This window comes from Platichthys flesus, chromosome 5, assembly GCF_949316205.1.
Source record: "Platichthys flesus chromosome 5, fPlaFle2.1, whole genome shotgun sequence".
Taxonomy (NCBI): domain Eukaryota; kingdom Metazoa; phylum Chordata; class Actinopteri; order Pleuronectiformes; family Pleuronectidae; genus Platichthys; species Platichthys flesus.
Genome location: NC_084949.1, coordinates 12,284,547 through 12,303,529, shown reverse-complemented (window position 1 = coordinate 12,303,529; position 18,983 = coordinate 12,284,547). Strand labels below are relative to the sequence as shown.

Sequence of the window (18,983 nt, the reverse complement as noted above, 5' to 3'; positions counted from 1 at the left end):
GACTCTTGATGGTCTCTGCAGCTTTCCGTGCTGTAGACAAACCATGAGCGTAGAATCTCCTGCTATGTTGTTCATGTGTCACATGCAAACTGTACAATTGGATCCGATCTTAATGTCACATGAGCACCACGTGTCCTGTAGAGACGCATATGAACACTTACATGGCTGCATCTTACATGTGACTGTTTCCTCTGCAAACTGGAGTGAGTCTTCATAGAACAGCTTGCCACCTTGGGGCTCAGGATAACAGGGTGAAATCAGAAAGCTCAGTTAAACTCAGCCGCATCAGAAACTGGATCACGCAAAGCTTCTAGGACTTAGGACGACACATGTCTGTAATTGTGGATGCTTGTTCCTCTTGGCTCAGATTTCCTACACTAATTGTATTATCTGGTTCTTATTATCGCAGGGACTTGGTCAGTTTTGTTTGGAGCACAGTCGGATAAAACAAAGTTCAACAAGTGTTGTTTCTTTGGAGAAGCGGTTACAATGTTTGCTTTTCTTGCTGCTGCTAACGAAGTGCAAACCAAGGATAGTTGTGATGACCCGTATCCAAGCAACTATTCAAAGCCCCTCTACACACACACACACACACACACACACACACACACACACACGCACACGCACACGCATACACCCTTGAGTGTTACTCTCTGTTTGCACCAGTACACACAGAACACTTAAAATGAACTGTTCATCCAAAACAGTACAAAAACATTATTCATGTTCAAAGTTTAAAAAATATATTATTATTATTTTCAACACCACAGATAAATCTGACTATCAACTGTTGCCTTACAATAACGCTCCCACGACTACTACTACTGCTTCACACACATCTTGTTTGGATTAGGACATTAAATGCACTGCATGGAAAGGCTCTTTGCCAGCCATTTTGTTTTTAGACGGTCTAGCATGCCCCCTACTGGTTAGGATGTGAAGTACAGTTTACAGTTGTATAACTTTATGTAATGGTCAATAACATGATATTATGATCAAAGTTTATTTTCAGCCCAGAAACATTCAACAACCCAGAATGGGGGTTTTAAATTTGCATTACACAACGATCATCTTTTCCTTGATGGAATCATTATCTAAAATAATGATTATGTAAGGGTATTTAGAAATCGTTTTATTTACTGATATTATTCCATGTTCCCTTGCGTAAGTAAAAAAGCGAGTGAACAATGTGTCTCTTTGTCCTGTCAGGGCTTTATGAAAAGACAGATTTGGGTTTCAATCTTTCCTTGTACGCGGCAGAGTGCAGTCAAGTGCAAATATAGTTTACAGTAGGTAAGAAGGTTCTTTGGTGCCTTTACACTTTTCCAAAGGATTTTTGAGAGAGCAGTGGGCTGACATCCTAGGATCGCTCAATACCTTCCCACACTTCGAGCTACTTCTGTTAGTGTCTGTCTGTCGCTCTCCTCCTCTATTCTCTCTTTTTACCTTCTTTTCTCACAGTGTGTGTTGGTGTGTGTGTGAGTGTGTGTGTGTGTGTGTGTGTGTGTGTGTGCAGCTCCCTCCATCCCTCATCTAACTTCACACCTCGCTAACATTGCTCAGCACCACAGGAGCTGAAAATAAAGGCAAACAATGGGAAGCCATTTAATCTTGGCTCATCAGGCAGTCGACTGATTCTCCTGGGGCAGCCACACTGAAAGTGAAATGAGGCCACTTTAGCATGGAGGGTTTCTTACCAGCGCTGGTGGGTCAAATTTTGTCAGGCAAGGAATTCAAGGGTCCCGGAGCCCTCTTGGCAAAAACCCGGTCACGCTTAGGTCACTCTTATGATTGGAGCATCGTACATAAAACTATGGGTCCGACTGTTCTGAGCTTTAAAAGTTAATACAAAAAATCAAATATGTGTTAATACAATGAAAGTATGATCATTTAAGATGGCTGGATGGATGATGGATCTATAGATGGAAGGTTGGCCGGATGCATGGATAGATAGATTGGTGGATGGATGGTAGGATGCGTGGATGGAGGATCATTTACCTCTCCCCTTATTGTATAACCTTTACAGGATCTCATCAAAAACAATAATGTATTTCTATAGTTTTAACACCGCTACTTAATTAACTCAGTGGTGACAACCCCTCAACGGGTTTCTTCAAATATCCCTCTTAATCCTATCCGTACTATTATTGGCAGTTACCTCATGCGGTCTTAACATACAGGGTTTGCGCCTTCCTCTCTGGGTCAAAGGTCATTTAGCATCTTAACCATTCAGGTCACCACTGCAGAGAGACTGACAGGGCCACATGGAGAGAGAGAGATATTACAGGGGTCTCTAGGGGCCGAGGTCTAGCTGAGCACGGCAGACATTCGCCCTGTCCCTTAGGAGATACTGGATGCAATATGTGCTCATAAGCGCAGTGTATCTCTGTGTGCGTCTCAGTACAGGCAGGGGGTGTGTGTGTGTGTGTGTGTGTGTGTGTGTGTGTGTTGGCACAGCTCCAATGCACAGGACTAATGGAGTGCTAATGTCTCTTGCGTGTCGTTGTTTACTGAGCAGCTAAATACAGGAGGACAAGTAGAGAGCCCTCGCCTACTTAAGCTTGACACACCCTGCAGCTTTGAATCATTGTTCTCATAACCCTTCCTGCAAAGCTTCCTCCGAGGCTCTGGGCCCATAAACAACCTTCACATGCTGCGAGGGTTTGAACACCTGCAGGGTGATCTACTGTTGTTCTGCTGTTGCTTAGTTGCATAGAAAAGCTTCTGTATTTGCTTCTGACCAAAGAGATTTGTACTTGTAGAAATGAATGAAATCTGTTTTAAGGCAAAACATTACGTTTTCATGCTGTCTGATTGTCGGATCTTAAAAAGAGATGAGATTAATGATCCGATATAATTCTAATGACGTATCGGATTTTAATAATTGTCTGTGCAGTTATCAGTATCTTTGCATCGACATCGGGATATGTGATGAAATTGGGATAAAAGTTTGATGCAAATTAAAGCGTTGCACAGAATCCTTGATGCAGGCTACATGTTTTCTACCTTTATATGTTTCTCAAGACACATTTTCTCTGTGTTCTTTGATTTCCTCAGTGGGTGAAGGTAAAAACATGATCCCCATGGACCCCAACGGCCTGTCTGACCCGTATGTCAAGCTGAAGCTCATACCAGACCCCAAAAATGAGACCAAGCAGAAGACCAAAACCATCCGCTCCAACCTCAACCCCAAGTGGAACGAGTCCTTTAAGTTGTGAGTCCGTCAGCTGTTGGCACCTTCAGCCTGCGGCGCCATTTGTTTATTTTCTAACGTGGCTTGATTAATATAATGTAATCTAAATTTAACCTTAGTGCTTGTATAAACAAGTTAAACAAGTTGTTCTACTATATCTAAACCAGTGATACAATTTTACCACAGCATATAGTGGTGTTGCTGCTACTAGTATTCTATCACCAGTTTAAATGGATTGGTTCAATAATTAAATTCTGATGATAATAATAACATGATCTATTGAAGTGCAGTGTTTTTTAACCAGCACAGTACATATATGTGTGTGTGTGTGTATGTGTGTGTGGTTTTTTTTCTGTAATATCCATGATGCCAACCCCTTGTTGCACAGCAAGCTGAAACCCACAGATAAGGACCGCAGGCTGTCGGTGGAGGTGTGGGACTGGGACCGAACCACCAGGAATGACTTCATGGGAGCCCTTTCTTTCGGAGTGTCCGAGCTCATGAAGGCTCCAGTCTGTGGCTGGTAACATCAACACTATTGTGTATTTGTTTAAATTTGCACAATGTGGGATTAAGGAAGGTGCAGTTATCGGGAATTTTAAAACTCCCTCAGCAAATAGCTCATTTCTCCCTGTATTACGTATTGTGTACAAAATATTCCCTTGTTGCAAACGTAATTTGTTTTAACACATGAAATCGTCGTAATTAATTTTCTTATAAATTATTGTTCAGCTGTGAAAATGTTTCTCCAGCAACTAACATTCATTTTGAATAGGCTTCAGACAATAATGTGTAATTAAATGATGTTGATACAAACACAAAGCAGTATTTCCAGGCCCATTACACAGTCTAGATGAGGGAAAGAGTAGAACAGACGAATAGGGGCACAGAAGATATTAATCTTACAGTATTTCTCTGTGTTTATTCGTGTATTTACTCCCTCTCTCCTCGACTCTCTCCTCCAGGTATAAGTTGTTGTGCCAGGAGGAGGGGGAATACTACAACGTTCCCATCTCAGAGGAGGATGATGGTAATGAGGAACTGAGGCAGAAATTTGAGGTGAGCATCACACGCAAATGTTCTCAGCTGGGCCTCGTTTGTCTGTCGTTTGTTGACTTGATTGTTGTCTAAAGTGCCCACAACATCAAAAAGCACATAAGCAATATGACGTCTACAGTTTCCCATTAGCTCAGTCTAAATTATTATTATTACACTTTTATTTGTGGTCACCAGTAAAATATCAGAAACAGTGTTGATGAGGACATGGCAACTTAGTCACTGACCACGTTTATATGTACTCTAATTTTCGATTGCTGTTATTCAGAAAAATATTTTGATTATGGTGTTTACATGAGTTTCTAATAGGAGTAGTTGTATGTTGATGTCCCAAACGTCTTTGAATACTCTAATCTAGTACTGCGAATAATACTTATACATGTCTAAGATTGGATAACTCAACATGTCTTAACAGGATTTTGTTTATTCCAAGTATGACCAAACGTCCAAACCTTAAAAACAAGCGCGTCCATCAGAATCATCGACTGGTCACATGTTCTATTCAGCTTAACAGCCGCTCATTTTAAAGAGGACAGTGCAACAGCTGCAGCTTTCAAACACTTCCTTGCCCCAAGGTCACGTGACGCCGGAGGATGAGTTTCCTCAATGAAAAGAGTGTGTGATGTCTGCGTTGTCGTCTGTGATCATTTTGTTCTCACATCACAGAGATCCTGATCTGAGTTCAGTCAGAGCAGCTCAAGGTCGGACTTTGATGCGTCACCTTTTGTACCGACCGCTGTGTTTTAATCTACTGACACGTTTGACAAAGACGTGGCTCGGCGACGAGGTGTTCTGATACAGTATCTGGTTTGCAATGATTTTTTTTGTTTAGTTTCTATCATCAGTTTGTTAATAATCACAAACGTGTTCAAACCGAAACGATCAAGATTAACTCAAATTTGATATATAAGCAGTTTTAATCACCACATACAGTGTAGCTGATGTTCACGCTACAGTTAAACCAAACCATCTAATGTGATGAAATGCTACCCATTACAATTCTTAATGTTTAATGGAAAATGATCAGACATTATCATTATCGTAACATTTCATAAGTAAATCCTGCACTTTCAAATGTCGCCCAAACACACATTGTACAAGTCCCTTTTCTAGTGGCAGTTTGTTAAACTCTTTCCCTCTTTTCATTCATCCAATGCGCTGCATCCATTTTTCCAGCCTGCTGAGAGCCAATCAGTGTTCTTTGTGGCCCTTTGATTGTGTCTCGTATTGTTCAGCCGCTCAGTGGGAGCCCTGTGCTCTGGAGGAGACTGTCGAAACTTATTTTCTTCCACGTCTCTGCTGCACATAGTGAAGAGTTGTGGGTAGAAGTAGAACAAATTGAAAGGCATGATGAACGTCATGGTGGGGATGAAAGCCAACATTAATTTGTGGATCATTTATTGTTTAAGTGAAAAAAGCTGTTAGAATAATAATGTAAGAATTGTGTTCCTATTTTTTCAAAATCCAATTCTCTAAATTTATTAAAGCCTGACAGGGATTTAATTTATTTTCAATCCCTATAAAAACTGTAAATATGTTTAAACCCACTGCCATTATTAAATAAGCTTTTTGAATAAATATGTCCATTTAAGTTTTGGGTCGTTTGCCAAGCAGAAGCTAGAAGAGTATGGGATAGGACTCATCCCCACGTCTGTCAATCAAACATTACACATTACACAGTATATGATTGAACAGTACTTCAGCGGAGAGCAAATAATAGTTCAGGAGCAAATACCCCGGCCGTTTTGGGGTTTCAGATCAGAACTGTGGGACCTCTGCCAAAAATCATGTGTCTTCAGGCTCTCGAATGTCCGTCAGATCTCGGTAAAGTGGGAGTTAACACAAAAAATAACACAATAATATTTGCGGAGATTTTAATATTTCAGTTTATTAAAGCATTATGTGAAACCTTTTCTCATGAGCCTTCAAAGCAGTTATTTCAGAAAATACGGCATATATGTCATACAAGGACGACCAGCCAGATGTGAAGTTCAATTCCTTTTTCTTCCAATTGCTCTTCACGGTCATTCTAGGTCTTACAGTTGCAATCAGAAATATTCAACCCCCTCACCTCAATAGACATTATAGTGATGTGGATGACAGATAATGACAATAAATGACAAAAAAACTTCATCAAACAACAAAAGATATTTATTGATGCGTATTTTAGTTATTTTGACAACAGAAGTTGACTTAACTTTGAAGTTCAAATGAAAAATGTAACTCTTTCAACACATGTGCATGTGCAGTATTATTCAACCCCCCAGCTTCAGTACTTTGTGGCGCATCCTCTAGCTTTTATAACTTCTAAAATATGTTTTCTGTAAGTGCGGACAAGCTTCTTACACCTCTCGATTGGAATCTTTGCCCATTTTTCAAGTGCAAAAGCCTCTAGATCAGTGATGTTTGATGGCTTCCATGCTGCAACTGCCTTCTTTAAATCCCACCAAAGATTTTCAATCAAATTTGAATCTGGTGACTGTGAATGCCACTCCAGGACGTTCCAGGATGTTTTTCTCAACCAAGCTTTGGTGGACTTGGAGATTTTGCTTTGGATCATTGTCTTGCTGGAAAGTCCAATGATCACCAAGGTTTAATTTGTCAACAGAAGGAATCACATTCCTCTTTAAAATGGCCTGGTTTTTTGTGAATCCATGATGCCATGCACACAATAAAGATTGCTAGTTCCTGACGCAGAAAAACAGCCCAACATCATCTTTGACCAACCTCCATGCTGGACTATTGGGATGGTATTCTTCTGGTCATAAGCCTGTCCTTTCACACGCCAGACATACCGCTGGTCCATACGTCCAAACAGTTCCAGTTTGGTTTCATCAGTCCATAGAACTGTCACCCAAAACTCTGTTAGCTTATCCAAATTCCTCCTGGCATATTCTAGTCGACTTTTGATGTTGCTTGTGGTCAAGAGCTGAGTGCGTCTTTGAGCCGTCCATTAAGTCCTTTATTATTCAGTGCATATCTTATAGTTGCCACTGCAGCACTTGTACCAGCCTTCATCAGGTCATCCTGTAGGTGTCTTGCAGTCACACAGGGATTTATCTGAGTTGTTCTGACTAAGTTGCTGATGGTCCTTGATGAAATGTTGGGCTTTCTTCCGAGGCCAGGCAGCTTTGAATATGCTCCATCAGTTGTAAACTTCCTTATAATGTTCCCAATCGTGTCTCTTGGAATATAATTTTTTGGGGAAATCCTTCTTCTACCCAAGGCCTTTCAGGTGTGATGAAATCATATCCTCTCTCAGCTTTTGTGGAAGCTCCTTTGTCTTTCCCATGATTGCAACTCACCTTGAATACCTTCATGGGTGGGGCTTATATATGCATCACAGCTGAAGCAAATGAAGGATCAGTATAGAGTTCCCAAAGGCTTAATAATGTTTCAACTCAACTTTAGGACAAAAAAAACTGTCAGACAGCTTTAAAAAGAACAATATTATATAGGGGTTGAATAATTGTGACATGGCTATCTTAAACAAAAAATACTGCTACACACAAATACTACATCATGCATTTTCTGTGTCGATTTTCTTTATCACTCAACTCATAAAGAAGGCATCCGAAGCAGAATCTTGATCAAAGAACATGATTCTGTCAACTTTAATTGATAAATCCTTAAAATATTTCTGATTGCAACTGTAGAACATAAGAGTAGATTCTCTGACCTCTTTCTGTATGAGGTTGTCATGGTATGAATGAGATGCATGAAGCATCACGGTTAAGGTCTTGGTGCTTTGTGTGTGTCAGGGTTCAAAAGGTGATCCCTCCCAATGGACACACACACACCAACTACTGTACATTCAAGAGCTCTTGTGGTTTTAATGTGAAAGTACACAGTCACACTAGGTGGTGTTGGTGGATACCCTTTTCTCTTTGCAGTATTTTTCGTGCGGTCTCATTCTCAAGTTTGCAGTTATTTTGCAGACATAGATCCCTACATTTGATTAAGGCAGGAACTAAAAACAAATTCTAATTAACTCAGAAAGCATGACCCCATTAGCAATACTGTTTGGTATAGCTACAGTAAAGGCAATTCTTTGGTGGTCTCTCAGGTCCAAAATGTGGCGTCTACTTGTCTTAACGATCTTGTTTGGATGCTGTACGACCTGGAGAACCTCTCCTTCATTGTCCTTTTCCTCGTCATAAGCCGTCTGTGGTTCTCTCCCTTTCCCCCCCCTAGCCCTCCCTCCTTTGTGCTTGGTGAGACCTATACTGTCCAAATGCTTCTTCATCCCGTGTCACCTGTTCATATTTAATGCAAGAGTTTCTCTGTTCCTCTCTCCCTGCCCTCAGGACTGCCAGATTACCTTTAATCTAAAGGTAGCCTTCTCCTCTCCTCTCCTCTCCTCTCCTCTCCTTTCCTCTCCTCTCCTCTTGTTTTGGTCATCACGTTCCCTCACTGCTCCACATGTATGATTATTTGCACGTGGTTCCAAACTACTGCAAATCGATCCAAATTTACAAACAATTTACTTCTGGATGTGAGTTTTGTATCTATAAAAGAAATGAAAAAGAAATAAGAATAAGGAAAGAATAGAGCAGACTGATATCAGTCTAATTAATCAATATACTTGTAATAACTCACAAAATTACAGAAATTTTTTAATGACAATTTAAGCACAAGTGGATTTGTTTAAACTGAATTTGTACAGAACGTGGAGCATGTGGCACATTGATGAATATCATGTATATTTGAGTCAAGTGAGAGTATACTTATTTGTCTTCGCTGCTTCCTGTTGCTCAGAGTTTGTCAGAGGGTTGTTAGTGAATCCAGAAGCTGTACCGCTCACTGTGGCTTCTGTGTGTGTGTCTGTGGGTCACTGCCTGTCTACATGTTGTGAGCTTATTGTCACTGGAACTGCAATTATAACCTGGATGTGTATGGTGAAAAAGGTTTTCTCATCTTCCTGCTTGCTGAGGCATTGTGTGTCATAGTTTCTTCATCTACCTGCAAACATCACGTTGTAGCTTCACACCAGGAAGGAATGAACTGCATATGTAGTCCACACTTAGTATAAAGGGTAACACAACCAATAAGGACCACTAGATGTCAGCATTGAACTGAAACATGTCCAAAATAATGAGGAGCCCTGTTATTTCCATGTAAGTGAGTTGTGTGGGTTCTCTTGTCTTTCTGCGGTTGTGTTTGATACCATTGTCATGAGGACTTTTGTGTTTGTATGTTTGCGTGTGGTTGTCTGTGTGTAATATGCGAGGCCATAATCAGTAATATTTTCTGTTGCATTAACTTTTTCTATGTTTTGGTAATATAAAGTAATTGTTTACACTTATATGATGATTTCTGATTTGGGATTTTTGCTTTTTAAGAGCAAAAAATTGTTGATTAAATTTTCTGTGTTCCATTTCTCTGCCTCACTAAACTTTACTGTATTGTAACAGTGACTCTTATAATGGCAGCACTGAAAACCTCTACTGGACTGAGAGCCACAGTTTTCTGTTGGTCTGTGTGAACAAGCTACATGCTCCTATTATCCTCCTCATCTCTATATAAACCAACTGCCTGTACTCTTGTGTACTAAGTGAGTCAGCTCCTTTGGCTCCCTTCTCCCTGTGGTTTCAGGACAAAGCAGATTGGGCAGACTCTGATCAGGTGCGTCTTACAGGAAGGAAGTAAGGCTGCTTTTCGCTCGGCTCGGCCCGGCCCGGCTCTTTTCACTGGCTAAAAGCTCACAGGTGTGCTGTGGTCTGGTGCGGTCTGCTATGCTTGGAGTTTTTTGCTGCTGCTCTCCCAGATTAGGTGCAGTCTAAGGCGCCATTAACCAAACTAAAGCTGCTCAGCATTTGGTCGTCTGAAGTTAAATGTCCTCATTTAATCAGGATTTTTTGTAAATAGTCTAAGCTGGGCATAAAGTGAATGTTGAAGTGATCCATGAAAGTGAAACATGATAAAGGTTTGTCATTAGTCTGTTGCTAGGAAACAACAATTATATCCTGTTTCCTATTCCTCAGGATCACGGGAATAGGTTTAGAAACCATTTTCTCACCACACATTAGTTGCTCTTTGAAAGAGTTTTATTTTATGGATCTTTGTCACTATGTAGTGTAGTGGTTAGTGATCCTTTGTTGATAGTCAATCTCTGGCTGTTGAAGGTGTCGGATGCTCATAAGGGTAATTCATGACTTCCCCCTTCCTACACTGATTAGTAGATTATGATCCTCTATATCCAGGTAAGAAACGTGGACAATTTAGCGTAGGTTAGTTAAATTCCTTGCTGCAGCTGAGCAATGATCTTTCTTTGTGGCATGTAGAGATAGGTGATGTCTCTGTCAGGGTTCAGCATGATTTGGATTTGTTTGTGCCCTTGTCTTAGTGTGACAGCGTGGTGTGTTTTTTGCAGAAAGACAGTAAAGTGCAGAAAGTGCAGAAAGTTGTGTCATGTGATCGTTGTTTATAATTCAGACTGTTGCGAAGTTGTACATTCTTCAGCATAATGCTCTGCAGTTTTCTAGCAAGCTTCTGGACGCATCTTGCCCTGTCAGAGATTGAGCATGAGCTTGGCATGAGGGGAAAACATAGAGGAGAATCTTTTTCCATATTTCCAAATGTGTCACTAGGTGGCATCCTTTCCTTTACTTGCAGCCACACAGATCTCTCCTAGGTAGTGCAATTCGATGTAGCCCAATTGCAACAATAGGAATAGCTGTGATGGATACAATAGGTATGAACAGGTAAGTGAAGATTTATTGACTCCTGCTGGAGAAAGTCACTTGTTACAGCATTACATGGTTAAAATGAGGGAGACAAGAGAACATTTGAATGTATACGTTTGAAAGAAATACAATTTTGATTAAGTTAAACAAAAATACAGAGAATATGTACATAATATATACCTTTCACTACAGACAGAATATTATTTGTTGAGAGAGATATTTGAGTATGACAGGATGAGTACACAACGATGTTCACTGTGCACTAGTTTAAGGAGATATTGAAATATACGTATACAATGTATAGATATAGATATAATTATAAATGAAGGTATGGTATAAAATATTAATGAGTTTAAAATGTTGTCTTATATGTAGATAAATAGGTATCATTTCACAGTTGAACTACAAAGTAATTCACAGTAGTATATAATAAAATAAATCAATAGGACTTTACCAATAAAATAAGTCAGAAGTTGTAATTTCTGTCTGTTTACAGTTTTTCAAGTTTCATTAAAATATGTCAAGTGAGATGTAAAAGACATAGATCGATGTTTATTATTCATCATTTTAATGCAATTTAAATTATGTAAAAATCCTTTGAAACATAAAATACAATTAGACATTTAGCTCACCAGTCTTTGCCTCATGTGTTTACTGTATGGTTATTAAAGCATGTCCTCTCATGTTGATGCACCTTGTGTCAGTCGATTCTCTCCATGTCTTTAAATCAAAATGGGAAAAGGGTTTGAGGCTTTTACTTGGTGTAAACATCCGTCACCTTTTAAGCTGACATTAAGAGCCAGTCCTGAGGGTGTTTTACTGAATGTTTATGACGACTGGGTCACAGCTCCAGCTCTTTATTGGTCAAAACCATAACAGAATCGCTGGCGTAAATAAAATGTTACATATCCTTTTGTTTAGCACATTTAATTAAATTTAATCTATGTGTGTATGTGTGTGAGTCATTTATTTGATCACATCTCACTGCAGTTTCATTCCACTCTCTTAATTTTGAATGTGCATCATTTTACATAAGAACTATGAGCGAGCAAATAAACAGTGTGTGTGTGTGTGTGAGAGAAAAATGACCCAAAGCTGTTAAGTGTCATTCTAGGAATGAAGTTAAAAGATCTGTAATATATATTTGTATTATATTTAGTAAAATTAATTGAGCATTAGTAATTCGTCTAAAAAAGCAACCAAAGAAATTAGAGGGTTTGGTCTGGAAATATAACTCATTACAAAACAAGGAAAGTCTTACATGAGGATACTTTCAACAGTTGCTTCTGCATCTTTGCAATCTGATAACTAAGCTCTACATTCTCGAATCAACTACACACTGCAGCTTTTCTCTCTATGTGTGTGACCGTTAAGATGTGTGTTTCTCACACGCCTCATCTTCTGTGCCCTGAGTGCAGAAGGCCAAACTAGGCCCAGGTAAGAAGCTGATTGACGAGACGGACGACACCAACCCCGACCGCCTGCCGTTCAACAGCCTGGACCACGTCAAACTCGACGACTTCACCTTCCTGGCCGTGCTGGGGAAGGGCAGCTTTGGCAAGGTGGGGCATCTGAACTGACATCAGCTTTCAGTGTCACTGGTCGGAAGACGTCTCTGACCAATCTCTCCGTTTCCCTGAAGGTCATGCTGGCAGAGATGAGGAACACTGAAGAGCTGTACGCCATCAAGATCCTGAAGAAGGACGTGGTGATCCAGGACGACGACGTGGAATGTACCATGGTGGAGAAGAGAGTTCTGGCCCAACAGGACAAGCCGCCCTTCCTCACACAGCTGCACTCGTGCTTCCAGACTGTGGTAGGTAAAGTGCTCCTGGACCCACACCAGGACAAGTCAGCCCAGCCAGGCTCAGGTCCAATTAAGTCACATGGGGCTTTTAGTGAAACACATTACTCATCGAGTGATGAAGAGAGCAGTAGAATAAAGAAAAAAAGAAAAGAGGAGACAAACAAACCCAGATTAAAGGGCTGAGGTTTGTTTGTTTGTTTGTCTGTGTGTGTGTGTGTGTGTGTGTGTGTGTGTGTGTGTGTGTGTGTGTGTGTGTGTGTGTGTGTGTGTGTGTGTGTGTGTGTGTGTGTGTGTGTGTGTGTGTGTGTGTGTGTGTGTGTGTGTGTGTGTGTGTGTGTGTGTGTGTGTGTGTGTGTGTGTGTGTGTGTGTGTGTGTGTGTGTGGTTGTGTGAGTCATACTAAAGCCAGACCACACAACCTGAGAGCATGTTCTCTACAAGTGGAGGGACGTGCTGGCATACATAATGTGCACACACACACACACATACAGGCATGCTTTGAAGCATACGCATATTTCACTTTTTTATGAAAACATAATGCCTCCGGCCACCAGCTGTTGCTGGTTTCTGGTTGCCTGTCCATCTGTCCGTCCTTCCCCTTATTCAAATTTGGAACAAACTTTCAGTTGGACTCAAGTTCGACCTCACAAAACATGTCATTCGGCTCCTGAGCCGAAAAACATGTCAGATTTTGACCAGCTCTCACCTGGACTCATGGATTAACTGATTCGATTTCAGCATTCAAAGGTCATGTTGGCCTCATATGAGCCTGTAAAAAAAATATGTGTAGACTTATTCTGCAGTTGTTGGCTGACTGGAACTGGTTTCCAAGGCTGGTTTATGTGCAAGAAGCTGCCATATTCACACAGACTGCAGCCAGAAACACTTCCATGTATGTCTATGGAATCTTGAACACTCCAATGAAGATATATTTCCATTATTCTTTTCATGATGTCACAGACAATAACATCTAATGTTTTCTTGTTAACTGGTGGTATTTCCAAACTGGTTTTGTATGATGGTCTCTTTCACGACACGAACAACGACCGGATGTGGAGTTTTTTAGTTCTTGGAATTGAAAAACACTGGACACTTTCTTCAGCCCTTGTTCATGGCCCCTTCCTTACACACATTTCAGTCCAAATTAGTCCGTTAGCTGAAGCACAGAGCCTGTTGGTGCCTCAGCTGGTGGTTCGACTGCAAAGCTGAACCAGGCCAAGCTGGCCAGCCGATCAGAGCTGTAGCAAAAGGGGCTCAGGAAGAGACACATCTAACAGTGTGTGTCTGTTGTGGGTCTGTTGTGGGCCAGTTTGTTGTACTTTTGCCCTAATAGTATGGGGCCATCAAACACAGCCACACGAGGGGGGGGCAATCTAGCAATGGGCTGCGGGGGACCACCGCTGTTCAAGAAGATAAAGGGAATATTTCCTGACAGATGTCTGTGTTGAGTGTCTTCTTCTTTCCCCACGAATCGCTTTGTTGTGGGCTTTTCAGGTCACCTTGTCATGGAAAGAGTAGCAACAACTCAGATCGAGTCAGACAGCAGGGCTCGGGGAGACTGTAACACTAGGCCGCATCCTTCTGCTGCGGAGCTTTGACAGCAAAGACCAATGATTTTGTGGGACCTGCTATTTAGGGTTAAATAATGTTATATAATGTTTCATATTTTTCTCTGAATCTGCATCTCTCCCCTGTTTCTCTCTCTGAATTCCCACAGGATCGTCTCTACTTTGTCATGGAGTATGTGAATGGGGGAGACCTCATGTACCACATCCAACAAGTGGGGAAGTTCAAGGAACCTCAGGCAGTGTAAGACATTCCAGTTTAACATCATTGTCATTTTTAGTTTCGATCTCAGCCTCTTAACAAACTTGTAAGAGAGATTAGACAAGATAACACAGCACAACATAACATATGTGACATAACTTTTTTCTTTATTAGTCCCACTGTGGAGAAATGTACCATGTTGCAGTAGCAGAAAGGGGAATATCGTATACACACTTAGAGTTTTCACAAAAGTAATTAATGCAACACACATATACAATGTAAACAGAATCTTTACAGTGTAAATTTGATAGGAAATTATGATTGCACGCTTAAAATTGTAAAAAAAACAAAAACTTGAGTGAGCCATGTAAAGATATAAGCGACGGATGTGTTGGAGTTATTTATTGATTATAGAAATTCTTTCATTAAGTATTGTCACAGTTGATTTTCCTTATTGATGAGACTCTGCACATGTGCGGTTGTTATTGCAGGTTCTACGCCGCAGAGATCGCTGCCGGTCTCTTCTTCCTGCACAATAAAGGAATTATCTACAGGTGACTATCAACTAGTTTACACAGCTACAGAGCATTCTGTTGTTGTTGTTGGTGTTCCTCTTTTTCAGGTGGCAACCAATGTCAAGGTGCATTACCACAACCTACTCTGTATAACACATCCTGCTTCATTCAACTTCTGCCCTGCTTGGTGGGAGAGGGGAATGCCATCTCTTGTTTATTCTTCAAACTCATCGGCTACATTTAAATTCATAGTTAGACATTTTCTGATATCCATTGTCTGTTTTTCCTGCAACTTATACCACTGCTGCAGTTGGCTACCCTGCAGTGAATTATCTTTCTTTGGTTTTCTTTATGACGAAAATACCCAGCAGAGGCAGCAGCGGGGGGTTCTTATTAGAAGCAGCCTGATGGAAATACTTTTGAAATAAAGATGTGTACTTCCCCAGGGATCTCAAGTTGGACAATGTGATGCTGGACTGTGAGGGACACATTAAGATCGCAGACTTCGGCATGTGCAAAGAGAAGATTTCAGAGGGAGTGACTACGCGCACCTTCTGCGGCACTCCAGACTACATAGCCCCGGAGGTAAGCAACGGTCAACACATGGAGATGTGTGTGTGTTTGTGTGTATGTGTTGGTGTCTGTGTGTGTGTGTGTGTGCGGGTGCATGTTTAGATATATGACGTCATTGCAGTCACTGTCTGGTCTGAGCCTGTGTCACCCTTGTGCTCCAGATTAAGGTCACAGCCTCAGGACACATGCACACACATACGAACACACACACACACACACAAACACACACACATACACATTTGCAAGGTCAAACTCATATATGCGCTAGCCTTCTGATGATGTGAGCTTCCCAGTCACAGAGAGAGACACACCAGTGTTTCTGTTGAACAAATTAAAGCCAAACATTTGAGCTGGGCTTCTTATTAGAGTCTGCTGGGTGGCAAAGGCCCCATTTGAAGGGAGTGAAGACAAGACAACTCTTCGGTTCAGGTGACTAAACTTGAATAATAAAAAAATGATTATGAAAATAATATTCCATATCTGCCAGTTGACCTGCCTAAATACATTGGTCCTGTTATTACATCAAAGCTTAAGCTAAATGGAAGTGACATCACATTGGCACTGCCCGTGATTCAGGAGATCTGAGAACAAGGCTGTGGATCTAGAATTCAGTTCCATTTCTGTGTCTGTGCGTCTGATTATCAGTACGTCTCTTAATTGACCAAAATAGCTTAAAAATAGCAGGTCAGACTGGAGGCGAACACAGATACTGCAGCTCGGTAGAAACCAACTGCAGCTTCTGCTCTGATCAAGAAGCTGAGGCGCTGATCTCTGATCAGCTGAGACCAGAGAAACTCTGTGTTTTCACTGTTTTCATAGTTAAGAAGCAGTCAGTCACTGAGAGGCTGCTCCACGTGAACAAGCTCTGATCTCACTGTGTCTCTCTGAGCGAGTGCGCAGGGGAGGGGGCGGAGCTACGGACCAGTGCGCTATCTGGGAGCACACACACACACACACACACACAGACACACAGAATCACTCGCCCGCTCCTGATACTTTATGACGGCCTGATACGATGATGTTTAAAATTATAATTGTGACTTAGTCAACCACCAACATTTTCGTCTCGTCTCGTCAACGAAAGTTAAAATAGATTTAGTCATAGTTTTTATTTTCAAAGATTCGTTTTCGTAACGTCTTCGTCTCGTCTTAGTCATGGGAAAAAGATCGTTAACGAATATATTTCGTTATAGTTTTCGTCAACGAAATTAACACTGAATATAAGTCAGATGCAGCCATTTGCAGCACTTCCTATGCACTTCTTTGAGTTAGTGCCACTCTCTGGCCACGTTATCGATCCTCTCTGAAACGCTCTCTGACGGACTGGAAGGTTAATTCATGTGCTAACATGCTGTGACCGGTCAGAGTCAGACTGACGGTAATGCACCAGCCAGGCCCTGACACAGCAGGAGGAAGAGCAGCTACTCCTCTCATATTCAGGACGCACATTTTATGTCACACACTTTAGGCCCGATCACCCATACATGATGGCCCACGGTCACTTGCATGATGCATCACATGCACAGAGTTCTGCACACACACACAGATGCACGTCTATACAAGAACATGTTTTCAGGGGACTAATCCAGTCGTGCGCAAACTTGTACACACGTGCCCACCCTCAAAGACACTCCCAAGTGCAGGCTGACCTTAGAACACTGGCTCGAAGTTTTGACATGTTCAGAGATAATCCAGGGACAGTGTTCCTCAAATTGCATTTGAAAGAAGGTTGTATTATTAACTATTTGACCAGCTGAGTTTGACCTCACATGCTTCATTTAATTGATTTGTGTGAATTCTTCTGATAGTAACTTTCATTTTATTTAATATTCACATAAGCAGCTACAGCAAATTGCGTATTCTTTTACCTTGTTTTTTGGGAAGATTTAAGAAGCTTGTTTCTTTTTATCTTGAAGCTGAAGTTTCTTGAACTTGAGTTTATTTTGATGTCAGTATTTTGCGTATCTGAATCAGGAAAGCGCTCATACAATGTTCTCATATAATGTAGTGTATGTTTTTATATGAGCCGTTATGTGAGGTCACTTCTGCAACATTGCTGCGTCGGTGGGTGAGAGGGTCTCCTGGTTGGCAGCACACACACACACACACACACACACACACACACACACACACACACACACACTGTCACACACACTGTCACACACACACACACACACTGGCACTGGCACACAGTTTTCGTTTTGTTTATTCTGACCCATATAGCCAGTCATTGGTAGCTCCTGTCGGGGAAGAATACTCACACTAATCTGAATTTACACCTCACTGACTTGGACCCAGAGAGACTGAACGGAGCAAATAGAGAAAAAGAGAAGGGTAATAAGGTTTTAGAAAAAGAGGGAAAGAGCAGACTGATATGTGTGAGTGGGCACTGAAGGGAAGATTATGCACTATTCTTTCAGGATGCAGAGGTGTTTAAAAGCTCCAGTTATGTTGCTTAAGAATGAGTTATTCCTAAGAAAGTTTAAGGACTAGGAATAGAAACAACCCGGGTGATCACGGACCTGCCATCTGCACACATCCCACATGCAGTGGCAGCTCCATTTTACACTTTAAACACCCACTACTGAGCTCTCAAACCAATGTTTCCAGACCAGAGCTATTAGTAGTTTCACAAAATCACCTTATCTGCGGATAAGAGACGTGAGTGCGAAGAAGTCAGGGGGTAAGGAGGAGGTGAAAAAGAGGAAGTGAGAAGGAAGCAGCAAATGAGACAGAGGCTGACAGTGATAGTGAGGTTAAGAGTATTCATGAGTCAGGCATGCAAACTACATAATGCCAGTTTACCTCCTCTCCTCTCCCTTATTGCTATTTGCAATGGACCTCATATAGCAAATATATAGATATGTTTGGCACATCTGTATTAATTTTGACCATTCTGTCTGTAATGTTTCACTCATAAGCTTTCCCAACTTCACAAAGTGGCTAAAGATGCTAAATTGCTAGTTGCCACCATCACATATGAAAAGGTGTCTATCTACTGTGCTTCCTGGATCGTAGGATGTTCACGTAAACCCCAAAGCTGCTCATTAATGTCATTAGTGAATGAAACCAACCACAGCATACTGTACAGAGAACAGCCTTCAGAAACAGACCACTGAGGCATGGCCTGATGCCCACTGTATCTGCTCCACAGCACACACATTCCCCAGAGGAATCAGATAACAACAGCAAGTCGGATGTTCACGTTGGGAGAGGCGGTGGTCTAGTGGTAGAAGAAACTTGGACTATGGGCAGAGTAGGTCTCTTGTTCGTCTCTGGTTCAACTCCATGGAGAGACAACAAAAGACAAACCTGGATTGATCTGTCCAAAAATCCAAGAGTCTCCCAACCCTGTCTAGTGCCCCTGAGCAAGGCACCTTACTCCCC

The 18,983-nt window shown here is 41.4% G+C and overlaps 1 protein-coding gene across 2 annotated transcripts in view; it reads left to right on the top strand.

Moving 5' to 3' along the window:
* The window catches only part of prkcaa (protein kinase C, alpha, a), a 127,788-nt gene that overhangs the window by 79,984 nt on the left and 28,821 nt on the right, over nt 1-18,983 (top strand). The window contains exons 6-14 of one of the 2 annotated variants that reach the window (XM_062387082.1): nt 3,058-3,214; nt 3,582-3,716; nt 4,159-4,252; nt 9,845-9,874; nt 12,354-12,497; nt 12,578-12,751; nt 14,459-14,550; nt 15,000-15,062; nt 15,470-15,608. In XM_062387082.1, coding sequence (XP_062243066.1) covers nt 3,058-3,214; nt 3,582-3,716; nt 4,159-4,252; nt 9,845-9,874; nt 12,354-12,497; nt 12,578-12,751; nt 14,459-14,550; nt 15,000-15,062; nt 15,470-15,608 — 1,028 coding nt within the window. The remainder of the gene's footprint in view (nt 1-3,057; nt 3,215-3,581; nt 3,717-4,158; nt 4,253-9,844; nt 9,875-12,353; nt 12,498-12,577; nt 12,752-14,458; nt 14,551-14,999; nt 15,063-15,469; nt 15,609-18,983) is intronic. The other variant, XM_062387083.1, reaches the window with a different exon arrangement.